Raw genomic sequence first — 24197 nt, 5'->3', positions numbered from 1 at the left:
CCAAGTGGAGCCAGGTAAATAAAAACCTGCTCTGGCTTCATTAGGACAGTGTCAGTTTCCCTCTGTGTCAGTTACCGACATTTCCGGAAGGCACTGCCCCTGCCTCCTACCTCTCTTCTCCTGCGAAGAGATATTAGCAGCCTCTGATGCTGTTCTATCAGTGGCTAAGGCTATCGGGTAGGTAATAGGAAAGTTAAAGCGTAATAAGCTGCCATCCACCTTGATTTTATTTGGTCTCTCTCATCCCTGGTACCCGGAGCCAGGAGAGCTACCTGGTACCTCTATTGGAGATGGAATCAGGAAACCTCAGTGCACATCCTCCCATAGGACCAGCACCCTGGGGGAGGGCCAGGTCGCAGCAAGCATGGGTTTGGAAGGATGTTAAAGCAAAGAAGACTGAGGGTAGAGAGCAGAAAGAACTTCCTGGTGGTGAGTTCATTGGCTCTGGGAATCGGTTATTTAGAAATGACAGCAGAAATTTTCTTGGCTGGGGCTGGCCCAGAGTCTGGAAGGATGTTGAGATGGTGTCTATAGGATTCTGCCACCTTGTCCTAGTAAGATTCTGGGAGAGAAAAAAATTAAAACAAAACAGAACAAAAAGATCCTGGGAGAGGTCAGCCAGAGACCAGAGCTCCTCTGAGATTGGAGGCGGGGGTGGGGAGGAGGGGAAGACTTAGCAGACACTAGGGAGAAAATTCCTGCCTTCAACCAGGATTAGCCCTCGCACCACAGAGAGAAGGCAACCAATGTTTTCCAGCAGAGACTGAAAAATGCAGTCCTGGAGAGAGCCTGGTGAGTTACAAGAGAAGACTTAGAAGACTGAGGTTGATCTGAGGACTGTCATAAAGGGTCTTTCTTCCTTATATTTTCCACCCCGCACAATCTGTCTAAAAGGAATAATAAATGCACCTTGAAAGGAAAAACAGGTCACAAAGGGCCAAGACGGAGTCCAAGGCCAAGCAAGGGAAGGGAGGCTGGGGTGGCCAGACCGATCAGCTTATACGTTTGAGCATCCCTGACCCAGGCCTTCTGTGCGTGGCCATCCAGACTGCAGGGCTCCGGCTAACTCACCCCAACAGAATGTACCCTTAGAAATACCTTTCAAGCCACAGACCCTAGAGATGGATCAGGAAGGATACTCAGGCAAATGAAGGACAAATGGGTTTTACAGGTTATACACTTGGGTTTTCAGCCAGGTTCTGCTGTGTGATTTGGGGTCAGTTGCTTAACCTGTCTATGCTTCCTAGCACGGAGACACCAATGGGTGCTTCATGGATCTCTGGGAGGGTAGAATGAGAGCCTGCTTGTGGACAGCTTAGGACCTAACATGTCATAAGTGTCCCAGCAATGCCTTCTCTCCTTCCCTTTCCCCTTTCTCCCCAAATCTTGGGGCTCCTGAAAAAGCTCTTGAAGCTGTCTCTGCGGGGGTTAGGGGATGTGTGTGATGAGGGGCTCCTCCAGCAAGTGGAGTCGGGGGGGACGTCTCCAGCACAGCCCGCCACCTAGAAGGCTGCTGGAAGATCGGCCAGCTGCTCTGATGGGGCTGCGCAGGGACGGCCCAGGCCAATCCCCCTGATTCTCTCTCTAGGACAAAGATCAATCCAGAATTGATCTGCAATTGCAAATGCATCCAACAGTCCCGTCCCCATCACCATGGAGGTGTATGGGGAAGGAGAGGTGAGGCAGAACCAGCCGGCCACAGGGCTCTAGAGATGTTAGCGGCATTTAAAGGAACGGACTCCTTGGTGAGAACTCCATTTCTTCTCCCTGGAGCGGAGGGGAATCAGTGTGAGCCAGTTCAGCCTCATAAAATATGAAAAAGAAATGCATAATCTGAACGGAGAGGAAAGGTTGTTCTGGAAGGGACATGACCAGACAAAGGAGGGGGAACCGGCTGGCCGTTCCCTGGGCAACATGACCTGGCTGGCAGGTCAACGGCACAGGGGCCAGAGTGGCAGGGTCGGGGAGATGGCTGTAAATCAGGGTCCCTGTCTCTCGCCTGAAGTGCTAAACGGGGTTAAGGGAAACGTGTCAGCTAATATAAAACATCTACTGAAGCCCACGAGGAGGCCATGGGGGAATGGGGGTTGGGGGATGACCGGAAGGAATGGCGAGGCAGTGTGATGGGGGGCGGCGGGGAGGGAGGAGAAAAGAGGAAACGGGGGGGGGGGGGTGGGGGGGGGCTGAAGTCTTAGCAACCAGACTCGGCCAGGATCCCAGCGGCTGCTGGAGTAACAGCCTGCCACAGATCTGAGTGCTCCGTGGAGTGTGGCAAGAAAGATTTAAATTAAACATCAGCTCCAACTTTCCGGGGCCGATGCCTGTGAGAAGGGGGTGGGTGGAGGGGGTGCGATGGGGGCCGAGGCTCCTTTTTTGGCCTGGGATGGGTCAAGAGTCATCTTTCAGGACATCTGAGGGGCTAGGGATGGGGGCTGTCAACAGAGACCTAGCCCCGGCCAGAAAAGGTTCAGGGGGCCCAGCCTACAGGGCAGTGGCTCAGTCCTAAGGGAGCAGAACCAGCCACGGGACTGGGGTAGGGCTGCCCAGCACTTCAAAGTGCAGGTCACGATTCTGAAAGTGGTTTCATGAAATAGGGAAATTAGCTATTCTGCCCCAAGCGTCAGGGACTCTGGCCAAGCCTATGGGTCATAAAGAGAAGTGGTGGTGGCATCAAGGGGGTAGGTTCCCGAGTGGGTAGGATAGGGACAGCTTGCTCAGGCGGAGTCTGTCCTTCAGTGGGTTCTAGAATCAGATCCTAATGGGATCTAGAATCAGAGCCTCCCAAAGCTGATGTTTCTGGAAGGCTGAGCCTCCAGGCTCCAGAACAGGTGCAAGCTTGGTCCTTCCTTCCCCAGGCCCTCTGCCCTCTCCCCGGCTCCTGACCTCTCGCCCCCACCACCAAACTCCCTCTGTCCTCGAGAGACCCAGCTAGAAGGCCCTTGAGGCCAGAGAGAGGCTGTAGGGACACTCTGCCACTGTAACCTGGGGATTTCTGTGAAGGGGAAGACGGATAGAAGCTAGAAGCCAGGGAGGATTCCAGCAATGAGCTAAACAACAAACAAACTTCTGAGTTTGTTTTCTCCAGGGGAAGAGGAAGGAGAGAGCTGATGGACCGGGGAGCAGGCTATTACTCAGAAACTCATCCCCGACTGTCTTTATCCCCCACGGAACTGGAGCCAGAGGGAACGAGCTCCACATGGACGCTAGAGAGGCTCCAGGCCGAGGGGACACCTGAGGAAGATTTCTCTGACTGAAGAAGTAAACACGGAAATTGGTGAATGGGGAAGAAGATTCTAGAGAATTTATAAGACAGAGGTTTCCAACTTTATTTTAGCAATAAGATGTAGCAGTCCCAAAGGCATTCTTTGCCAGAATCCCAGTGTTGAAACAAATAGTCTCAAAACTTCCTGGGGAGCTCAGACTCCCGCCCTCTTGGTGGCCCCTGGACCACTATCCCCCACAGCCTCTCCCCTCTCCCCACCACAACCAAGGGGCCCTCTGGGGACTCAAAGACCCAGAGGTCTTTGAGGTTTGAAAATCCTATTACAAGGGTGCCTGGGTGGCTCAGTGGGTTAAAGCCTCTGCCTTCGGCTCAGGTCATGATCTCAGGGTCCTGGGATTGAGCCCTGCATCGGGCTCTCTGCTCAGCGGGGAGCCTGCTTCCCCCTCTCTCTCTGCCTGCCTCTCTGCCCACTTGTGATATCTCTCTTTCTATCAAATAAATAAATAAAGTCTTAAAAAAACAAAGAAAGAAAATTCTGTTAGAAAAGAAAGTGCCCAACAAAGGACCATTTCTTTTCAATGTTTGGTTGTTGTTGTTATTGGTAACACCCACCAGGCCCAAATGCGCTCTTCCAGACCTTGAGAATCCGTGATACTTTGGGGCCCGAGGCATAGGCTGCCAGCCTGCCCATGGCCCCCCACCCCCATAGGGCACTCACCTCCTTCTCCCCGCAGATGTTGCTGATGATGGAGCTGGAAGCTGGGCTGGACGAGGGTCCCAGGACAGCGACCACCCCCTTGGGGAGGATCTGACACACTGCAACCAGCAACGGGACAGAGCGTGGACAGCGGGAAAGGAAACAAGGCACTCATCAGGTGGGACAGGGGCCAGGTGCCCTGCTTGGGTGTCAGGTTCAAGTCCAACCTTCACCTGTTGGACCCTCACTTTAAGCCCCGCCTCCACGTCTCCCCCTCCCACCTTCCCATCCTTCCAAACCCCGTGCCTCTCCTTTTCTGGACTAAGGGACTCCGGGACAGGTTTATTGGAGTTTATGGACGGTATTAAATGAGGAAATGGCCCAGGTTATGACAACATACGGCCACAGCCAACAGGGAGTATAAATTGTCTTGGCTGTCACTGAAGGACAGAGGCTAATGGCGGGAACCTGCAGACTCCATCCGGCAGGGTGGGTCCTGGGAGGCACAGCGAGGCATGGCTGCCACAGGGGTGCAGGGCCCCGTTCACGGAACAGTCACCCGCCGTGCAATCTGTTAGCCTAGCAAATGTAAAGAGGAAGGGGAGGGAGAAAGGCAGACAAGCAGGGGTGCAAAGGGAGGGCAGGAGGACGCAGACAAGAGAGGAGAAGTCAGACTCCGCTAAAGCCAAAGGGAGTAGGGGAGACATAAGAAAAAGAAAAGGAGAGGCAGAAAAAGAGAGTGAGCGGCAAGGAGGGGGTCTCCTGTCTCAATACCGCCTCTGTCACTCCCGTTCTCCTAGACCCCGACCTGGTGCACCTGCTTCCCTGACTCTGGGGCGTCCCCGTGGAGAAGGAGCCCTTCCTTCCTCTACACTGGACATTCTCCTGTCAAAGAGCACCTCAAATGTCTCCTGCTCACACCTTCCCTGGCTCCTCTATGTGGAATTAATCTTCTCCCCGGGCTCCCGAGGCCCCTGGTCTGTCCCTCTGAACTAAGACACTTGCAAACGTGTCTGTTTCAGCTTATTGCTTAGGTGACTTTCAGCTCCCACCAGATTTCAAACCCCGTCAGGGCAGGAGCTGAGCCATCCTTCTCTCTGAATACCCACTCCTCACCTCCTCAGTGGCCAGCACACGTTTTTTTTAGGTGCCCAGCCCATATTCATTGGATGAATGAGTGGACAGATAGGCTGTGTGGTCAGGAAAGGAGGAGAGAATCTCAGATTTGTAAACACTAGCGACCAAGAAAGGAGGGACGAGAGAAGAAGTCAGAAGTTCTGACATACAGAATCTGACATAATTCTCAGGACATACACTGTGATACCAGAACCCAAGAGTTGCCCCCAGGGGATATACACTGACTTTCCCTGACATGCTGTAAGGCATTCCTCCCTGCAAAACTCAAAGCTTGTCTCTGGACACCTTTTCTTCCTACTCATGTCAAGAGTAAGGCCGAGCCATTTCCCAGGTCAGTAAACTGAGGTTAAGGGATCAGTGCAAGTTTCCTCGCTGAGTCGCCCGCAAAGCCACCCCTGCTCTTTCTCCTAGGGTACAGTCCTCACCATTGGCCCACATGGCCAGGCAATCTCCCTCATGGGGTACAGGCGGTAGGGAGCGCCTCAGAGTCCAAACCCTAGTGTTTACCACAAAACCCGCAGATCTACAAGCTCTTTTCCCAGCCTGAGGCTCAGGCATGGATCCTGCCATGCCACAGATCTCGAGAGAGGCTGGGTGCTGGAGGGGACTCATCCCTACTGTGTCAGAGCCATTCCCAGTGACAAAGCCACGGTGAACAGGCCCATCTCCGAAGAGGGCTCTGCCCGGTTCAAGCACTTTCCCTGTAAGTTAACCCACATGATCTCAGCCAGCTTTGCTCCTACTGCCTGCTAGACGTTCTTAGTCATCAGCCGTCAGGCGACAACAGCTTCATGGCTGGATCTCAGCTCCTGATTTTACCAACAAGGAAAGAGCATCCAAGGGTTGTCCAGTGACTCCTCCCAAGTCACGCACCCCACACAGGTCAGAGCCAGTGTCCAAATTCGAGTGTGCCGGCCCCTTCCTGTCTGGTGCTCATTCTGTTCCCTTGAAGCCACCCACCTCCCCGTGGCTCGCTTCATGCACCCCTTCCCACCCCTCCAATGCAGGTCCCCACCCCATTTCTTTCTACTGAATCTGTTTCCCAAGGTCATCAGGGACTTCTTGGTGGTTCTCACCCTACTCTTTACAGCATTTATATCATTGCTGATGATGGCCTTGCTCCTTTGAATTTCCTAACACCAGCCAGCCCTGGTTCTTGCCTGCGTCTCTGGTCAGTCTTCCTCACTGCCTTTGTCAGCTCCTCTCCCTTCTCCACCTGCTAAATCCAGGTTCAATCCGTGCCTCCCTCTCCTTGGCAATGTCACCCTTGCCTTAACCTCCACTCTCGTCCCTGCCCAGGTGATCCTGCACTCTGACCTATGTTCTGGGTTACAGAGTCTCGTTCCAAACACCTGCCGGACATTGCCACAGGGACTCATCACATCCACGGCAGAGAGGGAGAAAACACAGTCATTTAGAGCGTGGACTCTGACGCAAGACTGCATGGGTTTGAGTTCTGGCTCTGTCATTTCTTGCTGTGAGGCCCTGAGCAAGCTACCAAACCTCTCTGGACTGCTCCCTCGTCATTAGAACGGCAATTCTAACAGTAGGGGTGGTGGGAGAATTAAAGTGAATTGATAGACCCGAAGTGCTTAGAACGACATTGACATGCTACACAGCGTTCTTATGCCCATGCAACACGTGAGCCAGGTACTTAAAATCTGATTTGACAGTCATGCTTCTAGGAAGAAGATTCAGTATTTCCCCTCTTTACAGATGGGGAAATGGAGGTTTAGAACATTGACAGAATTTGCTCAAGGTCACAGGTAATTCAGGCCAGAGCTGGGCTTGAACTCAGAGATTAGGCAACAAAGCCTTGAATCACTGCACTCCACCCCCCTTAGCTCCATAAGCTCCCAGCGGAAGTCCCCTGTGACATTCCCCTGGCTTCTCTCACTGAACCCACACACAGTATCCCACCGGTGACTGGGTTCTGACCCCCCAAACTGCTTGCCCACCGTCCCCTCCTTTCCACGCCCATTGTGACTGTCCTAAGTCCGTCGCCTTTTGCCACCTGCCTCCTAAGGGGTTTCTCTCGTCTCCAGAATTCTTCACTTCCCACGCGTTCTCCAGACTGTGAGACAAACTGTAAACCCAAAACATGGGTGTGTGGTAGCTGTAGGACAGAAAGCTGGTCCTACTTACATCTGTGTTCTCTATACCTAGCAGAGGGCCTGACTTGGGGTTACATGCTCGATAAAGAGCAGGTGAACCACACAGAAGCCTGCTCCACGTTTTCCGTGGGAAATTGGAAATAATCTAAGGGTCCAATCCTAAGGGAATACTTACCTAAAGTGTGGGTCATATACCCACATGAAATACTGCTTAGGTGTTTAAAATGCTTATGAGCGGTTTATAACAGTATTAAAAATATTTATGAAATAATATGAAAAGAAAGAAGCAGGGTATAAAATTATATGTAGAGAGATAGGAACGCTGCAATGAAGTAAATACAAAAACCAGTTATGAGCTCAGGAATGACCAGAAGATATTACAAAAGCCCACATTTCCTGAATGCTAATTATGGCCCCTTCTAAGCACTTCGTACAAATGGACTTACTTAGTTCTTAGAACGACCTGATGAGGTTGGAACCATTACTTCCTTTTATGGATGAGAAAATAGGACAAAAAGGTTGAAGGTCAGAGTCAGGATTCCCACCCTCAGTCCCTGGGCCCGGGGTCAGCACGCTAAGCCCGGTACTGTGCAGCCTCCCATGGCTCATGAGGCTGGACGTTCATGGGGACTGCTGACTCGGAATGACTTTCTTCTCCCTTTTCTTCCCCTTTACTTTTTATAATGCACATGTATTCCTTTCATAACTTGTCATAAGAAAAATTTCTTCTGAGAAGCAAGTAAAATCCAAATGTATGGGATCTCCTCAAGATACTACCTTTCCAGAACTTTCTCCCATTTTGCTTCTGGCTCCTTCGCCCGGCTCCTTCCTACTTTCCTTCTCGAGCCTGTTCCCCGGTAGCTCTCCCTGACCCAACCAGGGATTCTTAATCTGCTGCCTCAGATCTGGGGGTAGAAGTCAGTGGCCTGTGAGCACTTTGGAGGGGGGAGAAAAATGACATCACTCTTTTTTCTCCTAACTGAACTCTGCCATTTCCTTCCATTTTGAACATAGGAAATAAACCACGGTAAGTTACCAGCACCTCTGACTTTGTCGCCAGCAAACATCACAAATGCTTTCCTGCCACCCTGCAGTGCTAGAGATAATCTTAGGAGATCGTTTTATTATTTCAAAATCAGGCTAGCCGTTGGACCTGTTGCTAGGCTTGGCTATTTAATACATTAATAAAGAAGCACATTTATTTATATATCATTAGAAAAATATTTTAACCGTATTTTCATGTAACTGGTTTCCTTGGTCATCCTATTTTTATTTGACTCATTTTAAAACACTTTTCTTTGGGGGACCTGGGTGGCTCAGTCGTGTGAGTGGCCCACTCTTGGTTTTGGCTCAGGCCATGATCTCAGGGAGTCTGCCTGAGATTCTCTCCCTCTCCTCTTGCCCCTCCCCTTGCCTGAGCATGTACTTTTTCTCTCAAATAAATAAATAAATCTTAAAAAAAAAGAATAGAAGCACTTTTATGAGAAGGAGTCCATTAGCACCCCCAGACCATGGTCTAGGCCCTCTTTTACCCTCTCACTTGGAAAACTCCTATTGATCCTCCAGTGCCCAACTCAGATCTTGCCCCTACATAAGAAGAACCCTCCTCCCCCTTCTATGCACATCTCTCTGTGGCTCTGAGTCAGCCCTACGCTGGCGCTGTTGAGGCCCATCAGCTTCCCTGTTCTCTGAATTCTTGGCCAGCTTCCACCCCAAGCTGGCTCATTATGTTGTGCCTCAATAGAGAGAAGCTTCTCCTAAAAATAAATTCTTATAGAAGGCTAAAATCTCTTACTCCCATTTCCAAAAATCCAAAAGGCTCTGAAGCTCGATGATTTTCATCAAGTTCATTTGGTGGCAAATCTGATCTATTAAACAGATGTGAGGCTATTTATAGTATGTGAATATTTGAATACAGGTATGCTGGGGGGGGTTCTGCCCCAGGCCCCACCTGGAGATGTTACTTAAGATATGGTGTATGCACCTCATGACTTTCCCAATATATGGAGAGTTCTGGATTCTAAAAACATCTAGCCTTGCAGCTTTCTGGACATGTGCCTTCTGTTCTCAGTGTCCATCTCCCATCTCCCACACCGGACTGGGAACTCCTTGAGGGCTCGGGTCGCATCTGTTCGACTCTGGCAAAAAGGAATTGCTCAACAGATGTTTGCTCAACTGAATTGAAATGATCCACTATGATCCAATCCCCATGGCCCGAGGATTTCCTGGGGTCTGGGAATCACTCTCTCGTTCCCTATGAGGTTTGCTCTGCTCAACACGAATGGAAACTGTTTATGAAGGGCCTCGGCTCTGAAACTTCGGGGATCCAGACATCTGCGTGAGGGCCCTGAGCAGTTTGTGGGAGGGACAGGAGTGGGGGGGGCACATTCTATCTCTGCCTCCCCAGGAGCCCGAAAGAGAGGGAAAGGGGAGACATGAGTGACATTGCCATGGCAACAAAGTTTCCCAGCCACCGGAGGCACTAGAAGACAAGGGTCAGAGAAGGTGCTGGAATAAAAGACCACAATGGGGTGTGATAAGGGGGGGGTGGATTTCTTCCCCTCAAGATACCAGCTCCAGCCTGGATCCCAAGTCCTTCTCTGATTCTTCCCAGGGAGAGGAAGGGTCTGGTTGTGATGCAGAGAGTACAGAGGGGTTAACCATGGGCACCACAGATTCCAGACCCTGTAGGGCAGGAGGGGCCTCCTGGGCGGTGGGGGGGGGGGGTTGGGGGGGACAGGGCACTTCCAAGGAGCTACTCAGAGCTAGCCAATGGGGGCTGAAAATGAGGTGGGCCAGAGGGGGCTGGGAGAACCCAGCATCCTTCCCATCACCTCGATCCACCTGGAAGAACTGTATCCTCACCTGAACCAGAGCCTATGGGAGTGTGGTCCATTCTCAAACCCCACCAGAGAGCAGACAGTGGGCTGAATGGGGGGGGGGGGTTGCTGATCCCCGAGCTGAAAAAGGGGACACAGGAGAGCGAGAATGTGAGACCTCTGCCCCTTCATGCCCCGTGGTGCGGTTCTCCCTGGTCAGAGAGCACCAACTGCCATCAGCCCCCCGTCACTAATGATATTCTCTTCCAAGCCCTCAGCCTGGTCGCAGACCACCATGAGAGCATGTACTGGGGCGTCCCGGGCGCCAGGCACCAGGCTGGTAGACACGCTAGATCCCTGAAGCCTTGTAATCATCCCGAGAGGAGGATTCACTGTAAGAATTCCTCTGCTACTACTGCTACTGTGTAAAATTTACCAAGAGTTCACCCTATATCCGGCACCACTCCAAGTCTTACAAGTGCCTCATCTCATTTAATCCTCAGAAAACCAGGCTTCCTGGTTAAGCACCGGTCGGTTAAGCACCTGCCTTCGGCTCAGGTCGTGATCCCAGGGTCCTGGGGTTCTGGGATAGAGCCTGAGCCCCAGGGCTCCATGCTCAGCAGGGAGCCTGCTTCTCCTTTTCCCTCTGACCCTCCCCCTGCTCATGTTCTCTCTTTCACTCTCTCAAATAAATAAAATCCTAAAAAAAAAAAAAAATTAAAACCTCTTAAAGAAAGAACTATTATTATTCTCAAATGCGAGGCACAGAAGGTAAGCCCAAGGTGCTGGTAGAGCCAGGATTAGGATCCTGGTGTGTCCAACTCCAGAACCTGGTCCCGGTCTACACTGCTAACCTGGGCTTCCCCACCACCCCACAGAACCTCTCTGCTCCAGCCACGCCCATCTGTCACTGTGTCCCAAGACACTGTGGCTTCCTGCCCTGAGACCCTGCTTCCCTGCTCTCCACCCACTAAACATTCTATAGTCCCCCCCAGAGGCTTTACCTGACCACCAGCTATACCTCAGCCCTATTTCCCACCGTGCTCTGCCCATGTCTGAACCACACAGCAGAGCTACTTAACTTTATGTCACTTTTCGGATGTTTGGGTTTTAACCGCCTCCTGCTAAAGGCTATGAGCCTCAGTTTCCCCATCTGACCCCCAACCATGAGGTGGTTGGACAAGATGATTTCTAAGCACTGCATTCCAATGTGTTTCTGAGTCCATACTGTGCATGTGTGATGTGGGGAGCTCAGAGAGTGGGGAGCAAGGAATACTTGTTGAGTGACTCATCACTACGCATGTGACTTTCTCTTGCGACTTCTCACCGTCTCCCTTTATGCTGCCTTGGACTTTTCTATTGAACTGACAGGGGGATGCTCACCCTCTCGTACTAGAGGTGGCTCCCGACCACCCGAGGTCACAGCCACAGAGCCTGTGAGAAGTTCGGGGAGCTCATGCGGGAGGAGGAAGCTTGCAGCCAGAGCTCCACACGCCGGGTTCCTCTCCAGGCACCCAGAGGCCACGTGGGGCCGGATAACCCGTGCGTTCTTGGAGTTTCCAGGGGAAGCCGTGTGGACAGCTGATAGCACGCTTGGCCTCACAGAGACAAACCTCGGCAGAGGCAAGCGGTTGACACAGAGGCCCCCCGCTTCTAGCTCTGCAGTAAATTAAACTTCAAACTGGCTTTGGCAGGAGCAGGTGCCTCCGGGTGTTTGGATGATAAGGGAGTGGGCACTCCGTTAAGTCCAATACGGCAGCTGCGGGAGACACACTGATCTATGGGACAGAGAGGGGGCAGGGCCCGTGGGACCCTCCCTGCAGAGAAAGGCTGAGGTGGAGATAAGATACAGTCGCTGGGAGGGAAAGGGCCAGGCAGGAAGGGGATGACCTCATGGGTGTTGTTCATCCCTCTTATTTCAGATCGGCGGGGGTGCGTGGACAGAGTCAGGAAGTCAGACATCAAGAAGCCTGAGCCGATGGTGAGAGGAGCAGGGAGGTGCAGGGACCCGGTCTCGGGTTTGAGGAAGCTTTACGGAGGACCCCCGCTTTACACAAACCCACTATATGAACATCTAAGTGAACAAGATACAGTAGGAGGTGATTTTGTACTTGTAACTTTCCAGTGTCCGGGGCTGTTATTAATGACACCCCGTCTGGTACTTCCCACCTCCCAGCCTCGTTCTGAATCATCAGATGAGGAGGTGGAACTCGGGATGCCGGCGTCTTCAGTTGCTTTACACTTAGCTGTCTTGGATTCTTGAAATAGTCATTGTTCCCCTCAACTGATATTCCCTCCCCAAAAACGAATCATGACAGCACGATTCGTACAGAGCTTTTGCAAATTCACCCACTGTTGCAAGGAGGTACCACTGCCCATTGCTGGTATGTTACCATCCCAACTTAGAGCAGCGCCTCAGCTCTCCACAACCAAGAACATCACCGCCAGGGTCTCCTTGGTCCGCTGGAAGCAGAGTACCTGGCCTGGGGTGACAGGTGTGAGGTTGGGGTCGCTGTTCAGGAGCCCAGACTGACTCAGATCCTTTGAAGTTAATAATGCAAATTAGCCCTGGGCCCCTAACCTGGGGAAAACACAGCCCCGGATACAGAGCAGCAGCTGGCTTTGGGTGGCCCACGGCACTGCCCAAAGGCTCGACGCTGTCAGAGGCATCAAGCCCTGAGAACTGGAAAGAGAAAGGGGATGTCCAGTTACGATGTCCTCTCCCACCTCGGGAGGGGAGCTGACATGAAGACAGGCCACGTGGGGAGAGCTGGGAGGCAGACAGGGCTGCCGTGTACGGAAGGCTGAACTTTGAACAGAGGAGAGAGGCAGATGCGGGGGAGGAAGCCTGCTCAGAGGAGGGGGGGGGAGCCAACAGCCAAGTCCACAGCAGCTGCCTACAGAATGCCAGTCCCACGCCTGAAGCAAGGCACCTCGCCGTTGTCCTGTGGTGTCCTCCAGAAGACCCCAGTAAGAGGTGTCACCATTACCCTCATCTTATCAGCGTGGAAACTGTAGTACAAAAGGGTCGGCGTCTTGTCCACTGTCCCATAGCTAGTAAATCGTAGAGCTAGGGTTTAAAGGTGGCCAGTCTGATCCTAAAATCCATGTTTTTGCTCTTTGTAACACAGATGCCCCAAAGCAGGCATCGTAGAGCTATTGTCCCTCCCTGATCCAGGGACCCTGTCTCCCTCCTTTCTCCTTCCCCCAACACTGCCACTGAGAAGTCCAGTCCCCGCCTGGCTTCAGCCAATAGCACTTGCCCGTTCTCTCCCTTATTTTGGGAGGGAAATGGCTGGGCTGGAACCTTCCTGTGAACTATCTGGGTGGTATTTAAAATCCATTGTGGGGGAACAGCTCTGGCTTCAGATGAAAGGCCTTTGGGGTAGAAAGATCCAGAAGCCCTGTTTCTAACAAATGCTAATCATGCCTCAAACACATTGAGATGTAAAAGCTGAACCAAGGGTTACGAGCTCATAAAAATACTTGGCGCCTAAAAGAAGGGCATGAAAAAGATGCCCCAAAGCTCTCGAATGTGGAATAAAAATATCAGTTTCTTTTATTCCCCTGATTCATCTGGCTTAATATTTTAGAAGTATTGACTTTAGGAAGCCAGGCTGCCTGGGTCACCGGGAGAGGAAATTTACATGTGGTAAAGACCTCCAATCCCAGTGCACGATCTGTGCTCTCTGCTCCACCAGGGAAACCCCGAAGAACCCAAGAGAAGGAAGGGGCTCGGAGCTGGCTTCTGGAAGAACACTCTACAGCACTATCTAGGAATCTGGCCCCTTGTCAGAGACCTGTCCTTCTGGACAAGGAACCACCACAGATCAGACGAGGAGATTCACAAGTTGTCATCGCTGGTATTTCTGATCTCATTCAGAAGATGCAGAGAAATTGGAATCTTACTTCCATTGTGCTAGAATTTCATCTCTCTGCCAGCGAGGATTTCTATCAGCTCCTTGCTGAATCCCCCAGGCCTAGAACAGCGTATAGCTGGTGTTCACTACATATGTATTACCTGATTGACTGAATAAGTGCATGGCTATTTCAGGCACCTGTTCTGCCTCCATTCCCCCATTGGGACGAAACTGTGTCCACTGATCCGGCTGGTCTCACCAGTCCTGTTCTGTAGGGCAGGAACCCATCCTTGGTCCCTAAGCCTGGACGCTCATAGCTATTAGGCCTGCCTGGCCAACACCTGTGACTGGTGAGATCGGCCATGCAAGATGAGCTGGACCCAGCAGATCCTCTACCTTGGAAATGCAAACCAAGAGATGCTAACGGAAGCTGCCGCTGATGCACACACAGGGGAGAGACTGCGAGCCAGCGGACAGCAGCCTCTGTGTCTACCTTGTTCTCTGCACTGTCCCCAAGGCAGAGACAGGGCTGCTGTCTTCCTCCCTTCCTGCTCTGCCTGGATCCACAGGACACCCTACCTACTGCACTTGGGCCGGTGGGGTGTGTCTCTTCTCTCACAGCACTAATGTGAGATCAGAGCACTGCTGAATCCTCCTCTCCTGCCCCAGAAGACCAGCTGTCTCAATATATACCTGAGCAAGTTGTTTGTCTTTTTGTCTGTTTTTGCCATTGAGGTTAAAATGGGTGACAAAGGGAGGAGATGGGGCGGAATCTTAGGAAAGAGACCTATCGCCTCTCCAGGCTGAGGGGCTCCTCTCCCTCCTTCTGCACCGGGGTTGTTCATGGCCAGCTCGGCTCTGAGTCACCGGCCCACTGACTGGGGAAGCTCAGCCTGGAAAGTTGTCAAGGTGAAGCCAGCAACACACCAGGGAATTCCAGGGAGGTCATGGTGGCCTCGGTGCGGCCTTGCAGCATGAGCTCAGGACTCCAGGGTTCAGCACCGGCTCAGCCCTTGACTCTCTCTGTGGATGGGCAAGTTATTTATCGTCTTTGAGCTTCAGCTTCTCTTGTGAAGGTGGGGACAAGAACACTTAACTCTTGTGTTGGTAGAATTAAAAGCAGTACCCTGCACATGGTAGGGGCTCCACACGTGGGATCTGAGTGCCCTACTGTATATGTCTGTAAACCCCTGCAACTGACAGAAGATTTTGCTATATTTCGCATCCTTTAAACCCCACAACAACCTACAAGATTGGCAAAAGAGAGCCTAGCATTCCCATTTTGCAGATGAAGAGATTGAGGTTAAACAGGGATATGTAATTTGTCCAAGGTTACCCACAGAGCGGTCAAACTCCATCCCAAGTCCCACAGTGCTGCCCTCCACACAAATAAGCAAGATAGGTGATCAGATGTGCGTTGACTAAGTGACCCCCCCCAAAGCTGGCTACACCCCTCTTCTTAATCACGCACAAGGTTTCATTCAGGGGTTTGTGTATAATACATCCAGGAGATGAATGAATCCATAGATGAAGGAATGAATGAGTGTGTGAATGAATGAATGAATGAATGAGCATCCTGTCTTAATTCTACTCCACACACACTTGGCAACAACAACTGGGGATCTCCCCCAGACTGTGCCCTTCGGGGCCTGCTGGTGCATGTTTCTGCCCCTGTCCAGAAAATCTCTAACCACAGGCCTGGGGACGGGTGTAGCTCCCACTACCTCACCCCTCTTGCTAGCAGGGAAAGCAGAGGGCAGCCCTGCTCATTCTACGTACTGGTTTCTGCAGTCTCGTACTCGCTGTCTCTGAGAAGCTCAAAGATGTCCACTTCGACCTTGGCCTTGCCCAGCCTCTCAGGAGCGCGGTTGATGCGGTTCTTGGCCAGGGTGATGGAGAGCCGCTCCCCTCTGCTGCACTCCATGGGGTCATCCAAGATAGCAGCTGTGGGCAGGCAACCACACAGAGACAGTTGGTACCCTCTCCTGTTACCTCCTCTTTCTCCAGTCTCTCCTCTCCCCCCCACTGCCACCTCTGCCAGGCATCTCCCCGCCTCCCCTCCCCTCCGCCTCCGTGCCGTTCTTGGAACTAGTCCAAAAGCAAGTCCTCCATATGCTGAGGGTCTTGGTTCGTAGCCATGCGCGGCCATGAATTCCAATGCTCCTATCCACCTCAGAAACCCCGAGATGTCACAGCAGGCCACCGGGGTCTATGTGTACCAGACCCAGATGTGGTGACATGCTTGGAGGTACGCCGACACGCACACACAGGCACACACGTGCAAAGGAAGGGACACAGGGGCCGTCCTTGGAAAATGGTATTCTGGGCATGTGCAGGACTCTCCCTGAGACAGGAGATGGGGAAAGGAGACCAGGCACGACAGGGGGAGTCGTGGCACATTCGGCCGCACGCCAGCTCTCCAGGCTCGGACGCTGAGGAACCATGTCGGCTGGTGGGCCAGGCAGGGTCTCGGAACTTCTTTTCTTCCCTGAGCATGAAGAGTAGGAAGACAACCTCAGGGCCTTGGTGGTGTGAGGATTCAGTAAGATAATGTCTGTAAGCGACACATCACACGCATTTGACTGGTGTAACTTGAAATGAGTGGTTGGAGTCATTTAGTTCCACGAGCTGTCCATCTTCCAGAAGCAGCATTAAAGGTAAGAGTTCTGGAAGCCTAGAGACCTGTGTTCAGATCCCAGGTCCACCCCGCAGCAGCTCTGAGACCCGTTCCCTCGCTTGTAGAATGGGGAGAGAGCCCACTCCTTGGGCCATCGTGAAGATAACCTGAAAGTCTGCGTGAGGTGCTTGGCACAGTACCCAAAAGGCTCAACAAACCTAGCTCTGGGTAGGCTTCGTTCTCTTGGTAGAGGAAGTCACAAGACTGCAAATCTCTGCAGATCTCTACAAAAACTTGTGCATATATGCTCGTCACAGTACTCTGTGTAACAACTCAAAAGTTTGGAAAATCCAAGTGCCCGTCACCATGAATGAATAAGACCAATGTGGTGTGTCCATACAATGGGACAGTGTTCAACAAGACAAAAGAACGAAGGACTCACACGGGCCACCACACGGATGAACCTTGAAAACGTGATGTTAAGTGAAAGAAGCCGGATGCAAAAAAACACGGGATGATCCCATTGGTAAGAAATTTCCAGTAAGGCAAATCCACGGAGATAGAAAGTAGATCAGTGGTTGCCTAGTGGCAGTGGTGGGAAAACTGAGACAAATGGGGGGGGGGTGACTACTAATGCGTACACAGTGGTTCTTTTGGGGGTGCCGACTCTGTGAATACACTAAAAACCACTGAGTTGTATGTCTTAAATGGGTGAATCGTGTGGCATATGAATTACACTTTAATAAAGCTCTTACAGAAAAAAAAGAAGAAGAAATATCAAGCTTATCTTTCAGAGGTTGAAGGCTCAGAAGAGCGACATGGGGTATCGATCCAAATGGGTTTCGCCAACATGTGAAATCTTTGCGGCTGGCGTGGACAGAAGAGACCCAGGTCCCACGCTGTCTTTTCTGTACACCTCTCCCACACCTACTGTGACCCATTTTCCAACCCGAAATCCGGGACACAGAATATTACAAAGCCTTTCTCCCCCCGTGATGTGTGGATGTGTTTATATGCACAGCTTGCTGGATGATAAAAGTCCCATTTCACTGACATCGGTTGGGCCACACGTTGGATAACAGAGGCGCATCCCAAGACCCGCCATTCAAGTGGGCTTCTGGGAATTACGCAGCAAAATCCTCACACACCTGGAGTGATCACCACCTGTAAGAGCGGCCCAAAGAGCTACACATGTGTGATTGATGAGACTGAGGACACCCAAAGTAACTACCCAAGTAACCTCAGGAAAGTGAGACCAGGTTGACAAGATTCCGCGGGAAGCAGACACCTAAAATATTGTGCTACGATGTCCCAGGAGGAAGACTCTGGGAAGAGAAAGGAAGTAGGGCAGCCTGTAGAAATGATTTTTTTTTTAAGATTTTTTATTTATTTGACAGAGATCACAAGTAGACAGAGAGGCAGGCAGAGAGAGAGGAAGGGAAGCAGGCTCCCCGCTGAGCAGAGAGCCTGATGCGGGGCTTGATCCCAGGACCCTGGGATCATGACCTGAGTCGAAGGCAGAGGCTTTAACCCACTGAGCCACGCAGGTGCCCTGTAAAAGTAATTCTTAAATGGTGTTCCTTGGAGGGCCCTGGGCTCCATTAGGAAGCAGAGGGAGAGACCACATGGGGGTCCGTCCCAAGCCCCCACCAGCTTCAACAAGCACACCTCCACACCCATCAGTTTTGGATACTGGGGTTCCACGGGAGACTTGATATGGGGGAAAAAATGTTTCGCTGTTAAAAATAAAATAGAAGTCATTAGTCTAACCCTAAAACATAGAAAAGAGGCACCGGCAATGTCAGGAATTGGCATCACCATCACACACAAGTCATGAGAAAGAGGGACGGAATCCCTGACACTTGAGTTTTATGTGAACAGGCCCACATTTATCCCGTGACATTAGCATAAGTGCTGAGTGGATATGGGCTCACTTAATCTCTGTAATGACTCTGAGATGAGCGTGTTCCTCCTGTTATCCTCCCTTGGAGATGAGAAAATGGTCAGAGAGGTCAAGGGACGTGCTCACATTCACAGCGCTGGTGAGGGGGAGAGACGGAAGGTGACCCCAGGTCGGCCTCATGCAGACCCTCTACCCAGAACCAAGGCTTATCTTCCTTCTAGTAAAACTTGTCTTCGTCAGGATTTGCTGCTGAGAAGGGGGTGTACTAGGGAGGGGTGTCTTAGTTCAGGCTGCGGCCACAAAATACCATAAACTGGATGGCTTATACAGCAAAAATTTCTCCCAGTTCTGGATGGAGGTGGGGGGACCTGAGATCAGGGTGCAGGCAGAATTGGGTTCGACGATGGACCTGCTTCCTGATTTGCGGACCTCTGCCCTCTCACATGGTCCTCATAGGGTGGAAAGAAAGGGACAACATTCTCTGGAATCTTCTAAGGGCATTCATCCTATCCTGAAGGCCCCATCACCCTCATGACCTCACCTAAACAGAATGCTTCCCCCAAGGTCCTGCCTCGTAATACAAAGCTATCTGTGGCGGGGTTGGGGGTGGGGCTAGGATTTCAACACATGAATTTTGGGAGGACACAGTTCCATTCATCGCAGTGGAGCACATGAGCTTGGCAGCCTCCAGAAGGAAAGAAAGTGTCACCAAGGCAAATCAACTCTGAAACACTTAACAGGCAGGACCTTGGGCCTCTGGACATTCCCCTAGCTAATGCTCCCAAGCCCCGCGAGATTTCTAGACGAGGGGGCATTCTTCTCTTTGGACCATATGATCTTTAAATATTAGGATACCGCTTGCAATAAAATAAGTAATAAAATAATCTCTCAGAAAATGCCCATGTCTCCTGTCACGCTAGGAAGGAGCTCAGCCCTCTGGCGGGTGAGGGGATTTACTTCAGTAATGCTTTAATGGGGTCATTTAGGCTTTCGACACCGGTCTTGCCTCTGTCCCATCAGTAACAAAGGGCACAACCACACCTAAACCACAGGAGGCACCGCACACCCAGTAGTCTGTTTCAGGGTTGTGTGCTCTCTTCTTGAACAGTGTGCACTGAGGACACATGCCGTGGACTGAATATTGCCCCCCGCCCACCTCCGCATTCACATGTCGAAACCTTAGCCCCCAATGCAACGACATTTAGAGACAGCGCCTTGAAGAGGTGATTCAAGTGATACGAAGTCTTAAGAGTAAGCCCTTGATCGGATAGAATGGGTGTCCTAAGGGACACCAGAGAGTCCTCTTTCTCTCCTACTATGTGAGGACACAGCGAGAAGGCAAGCCAGAAAGCAGGGTCCTCTCACCAGAAACCGAGTCTGCTGGCACCTTGACCTTGGACTCCCAGCCTCCAGAACTGCGAGAAATAAATGTCTGTTGTCGAAGCCAGCAAGGCTGCGGCGTTTTGTTATGGCAGCCCGAGCCGACAGAGATAACGTGCCAGTGCAAACCCAGATGTATGGGACGTCAGCCAGCCGCGGAACACCACAGAATCAACTCACAGAGTGTCACCAGACATACTTGGAGACAGAGGGAGCATGGCCAGGTGTGGAAAAGGGAAAGTGGGGATTTTCTATTAAGGGGCCTAGGCGGTCCCCTGAGTACCTCCTTCTTCTCTCCCTCCCCACAGGGCCCAAAGAAGGGCTCTGCACTCCATCCAACCTCTGCGCTCTGGGTACCACTTGGCTTTAGATTTGGGGTTTTAGACAATGGTAACTCCTGTCTGGAACAGCCTCAACTGGATGGTTGGTTGGCATCAAATGTGTTGGGATCAGAATAATCAGGATGGTAACAGGAACCCAGATGCTGAGGCTGTGGACACAAAGGGTGAGGGACCAACTCGGGCCCCATTAGGACAACAGAAGAACACGTTCCCAACAGACAGTTACCAAGAGCACCTTGCTGTTTGGCAGTCCCCAACGAGGGGCCCCTGGGGTGGAGAGTAGTGTGCTCAGGATCGAGTGTGCGTTGATGCTCCTGGCCGGCGCTCTGTCGCACATGCCCTGTGATTGCATTGGCCAGGATGCTCCGAGCTCCCAGCCACTGCTTAATGAGGAGCAGTAGCACCTGGCACAGCTGCCATCCCCAGGACTGTTCTGCAGAGAAGTGAGCTAGGAGACACGGGAAGGTCTAGGGCAACAGCCAGGACAAGGCTGAGATGGGGACAGGTGATCAGGGAGCAGGGTCTTCCCCAGGTTTCCAGCTGTGGGGACTCGTGCACAGTGATCTGTACATCGCAGGTCCTCAACAGGCCTCTCTTGCACCCAGGGAGCTGGTGACCCTCCCCACTGACATTGGGCTTTTCTTCCCACAAGCCAATAGCTTTACCTCCCCCCAGTTCTCTCTGAGTTCTAAAGCTCGTGCCAAGGAAAAAGCAGCCTCTTGACTCTGTCCACCTCTACCCTAAGGTCTTCTCTCCATGTTCTGGGCCCAGGCCTACATCTACTCTGGAGAGGATGCCTCCCTGGGGCTAGCAGGCCTGGCTGTGCCTACCCTAATCCTTTCTGGTTCACCCCGTGAGTGTGGCCATGATTATCACTCGCCTGCTCAAAGTCCTCAGGCCTCCCCATTATCCGAGGGTGGGTCCCATTTGAGTATCTAGGATGAAGCCAGGCCCTCTGCAGTCTAGCTTCCCAATGCCCTTCTAGCTGGAGCACCCCCTTCCACTCACACAGCAACAGCACCCCCATGTTAGGATAAGAGCTGGCTTGCCTTCTCTCTTCCATGCCTTTGCTGACACCAGCTCTGTCCCTTATTCCCCTGAGACCCACCTCTTCCAAGAAGCCCTCCCTGACGCCCCCAGCCCAATGCTCTCCTTAGGTTTCCCACGAGACCACTCACTGCCTTGGAGGGCTGTTTACCTTTTACACCTCTCTCTAGAATTTTCCTCAACTAGCTTGAACCTAAAAAGCTCAGAGTAATCTCTCCTTCCTTTGAAACTCCCAGGTTCCCCATCCCAAATTAATTCCCTCTTCCTTAAAACTCCCACAGAAATTTCTCTGTACCTTTCATTAGACACGAATCACTTTTGACTTTTTTATTATGCCTCTCTGTTTCTCCGTCTTTTCTCCCCAAGGCAGCCGGCTCCTTGAAGCTGAGGGCCGCGCTGATTCATCTCTGTTCCTGTACAATTCCAGACGCACGTGCAGGAGCCCTTAATGAATGGTTATTGAGTGAAAGAATAACGTGACACGGTGCAGAAGCACTCGCTGTTTGCTCAGGCAGAGGGCGGTCCCCCCAAACCAGTGCTCCAGGTTGCAGGGCCGCTGGGGTCCTCCCGGGCACCCGGGGGCTGGCACTTCTACTCTCCGCTCTCCTGGGTGAGCTGGAACAGGACTTGCCCCAACCGCCCCAGCAGTGACGCCTCAGGTTGGAAAATGAACCTCCCTTAATCCTTCGGATCTTCCAGAATCTCCCTCCTGAAGATTTCCAAGCACTCTGATAACTCTTAACTCTTAAAGGAGGGGATAAAGAGGTTTTACAGGAGAGTCTTGACAGGCAGGCTCCATTGCTCTTTTGTCAGCTCTGCAGCTCAGCCGGTTAGAGCCCTGTCCTAACAAGAAGAGACCTTGGAGTTCCAGGGAGGCAGCCAGCTTCGCTCCCAGCCCGAGTGTCACCAGCACCAGCTTCCCCTGCTCATCTCTGAGCTCTCGTGTCCTTTTCTGTATCCCGGACTCCTGTGGGTCCCTGTCACCCCTCCTGCTGGAGAAAGCCACGCCACTGTGCAGGCCACTCCAGCCCAAACCCACAGCCTTCCTCCTCACCTGGGGGGCAATGCAGGACCGCCCTCTGCCCTTGGCCTCGCCTGGCCCGCTCCCTCTCACATTCTAGACTGTGTCTGCTGGGGCTGCCATCACAAAGCAGGGCAGACGAGGGGCGCTTAAACAACAGAAATTTATTTTCTAGGAGTCAGAGATCAAGGTGTGGGCAGGGCTGGTTTCTCCTGAGGCCTCCCTCCTCCGTTCTCTCCCTGCGGTCTCAGTCTCACTTGGTCTTCCCTCTGTGCACAGCGGTATCCTCATCTCCTCTCCTTACGAGGACACCTGTCATACTGGATTGCGGCCCACCATGATGACTTCATTTTAATTTAATTATCTCTTCAAAGACACTGTCTCCACGTGCAGTCTCACTCGGGAGGTGCTGGAGTTAGTACTTTAACATATGAACAGGAGAGATGGACACAAGACCCATCCCCTGGATTTTCACCTCTAGCCACCACCCAGCTCCCCCTCCCTCTCTCATCCATAGAGAGGTTAATACGAAGCCACTTGCAGGGAACTGTTATACTTTGTCCTTCTACCTCTTTTTTTTTAAATGTATTTATGTACGTATATAATCTCTATACCCAACATGGGGCTCGAACTCATGACCCCACGATCAAGAGTCACATGCTCTTCCAATTGGACCAGCTAGGCGCCCCTTTCCAACAGGCTCAGATCACGAGGGACCCAATTCCAGGAGAGCCCTACCACACCCAGCTCGCCTCTCCCGACACCCTGCCCACCATGCTTCCCTTCTCCCCTTGGCCTTCCAACTCTCCCCCAGACTAGCTTATTCCCCTCCGCGAGGACGTGCTCAGAGACCCAACATGGACCGTGCAGATCGTGTATGACCCTCAGGCTCGCCCTTCAAACCAAACCAGACTTCTCAAGTGACTGCTCTACATCTCGCTGACTTGACTTCATCTCACATCCCCCCCGGCCTTCTGTCCCCACCGGCCCACTCGTGCTGTGCGTACAAAGTCACCCAAACAATCATCGTTGTGAAGTCAGGGGACACTTGGATTCTTCAATTCTATCACTAGCCGGCATGATTGTTCGCCGTCTGCCAGGGGCCATTCCAAGAACATCGCGTGCGTTGCGTTAGGTAATTCTCACACAACTGTGCAACATACTGCCCCCATTTACGGGTGAGAAAACTGAGTGAGGGGCAGGGTGAGCAACTTGGCCAAGATCCCACAGCTCTTAATGGCCACCTGGGTTTGGAACCCGTGAGCTCCCAGACCACTCGGTAGCTGCCTGCTGGTTTCCTCTGAACCTGAGTCCTGAGCGTCTGGAGTCCCGAGTTCGGAGTCCTTTGCTTGAGACCCTCAGGTTTGGAGGCTTCCATGACAGGAAGCCCCTGGGGCTTTCCTCCTGCTTCTCTGCCCATTCTGTCAAGGTCTACTGCCTCGAGCTGACCCTGCAACACTGGAGAGCTCCCAGGTCTGCGCACGGCCCTCCTCTTGACTCACTCCCACAGGCTGCCTAAGTGATCTTGACCCATCACTGCCGCCCACCTGCCTGAGGACATCTCCACATAAATGTTCGATGAGCATCTCAAATTGATTAAGACCTAAAGCCAACTCACCCTCTTCCCTCCTACGTTCTTCCTAAGTTTAACTAATGAGAGCGCCGGCCCTCCAGGCCTCGTGGCCTTACCCCCATCCTTCACCTCCAACAGCTCTGGCTTTGCCCCTCACTATTTCCCAGCTCTGTCTCCTTTTCTCTCTCTGAGCCCCATGGTCCAAATTCAGCCCTTTCCTCTCAACTACTCAGCAGCAACCTCTTGCCTCTCACCTGGTTTTCCCACCAAATGTTCAGCCACCACGTGGCAGTCCTCAGTCATGCCCACACGCAGCTGCTGGTCACTGAAAGGCACAAACCCCTGCTTTTAGCTTTCGGTCTCAAAATAAATGGGATTCTTTGGTGTGGTACACAAGATCTGGCTCCCTCTCTCGAATCTTATGTTCTGCTTCTCTCCCATCCCTCTTTACTTTCTAGAAATACC

General features: G+C 52.1%; 1 protein-coding gene across 6 annotated transcripts in view; it reads right to left on the bottom strand.

Moving 5' to 3' along the window:
• The window catches only part of GRIK4 (glutamate ionotropic receptor kainate type subunit 4), a 410487-nt gene that overhangs the window by 155452 nt on the left and 230838 nt on the right, over positions 1–24197 (bottom strand). For 5 of the 6 annotated variants that reach the window (XM_082683693.1, XM_082683692.1, XM_082683690.1 and 2 more), the window contains 2 exons: positions 15630–15794; positions 3942–4039 (listed from right to left, as the gene is read on the bottom strand). In XM_082683693.1, coding sequence (XP_082539819.1) covers positions 3942–4039; positions 15630–15794 — 263 coding nt within the window. The remainder of the gene's footprint in view (positions 1–3941; positions 4040–15629; positions 15795–24197) is intronic. The other variant, XM_082683694.1, reaches the window with a different exon arrangement.

Source organism: Mustela nivalis, assembly GCF_964662115.1.
Source record: "Mustela nivalis genome assembly, chromosome: 9".
NCBI lineage: Eukaryota > Metazoa > Chordata > Mammalia > Carnivora > Mustelidae > Mustela > Mustela nivalis.
The sequence above is the reverse complement of the archived record's forward strand: the minus strand, read 5'-3'. Positions and strand labels throughout refer to the sequence as shown.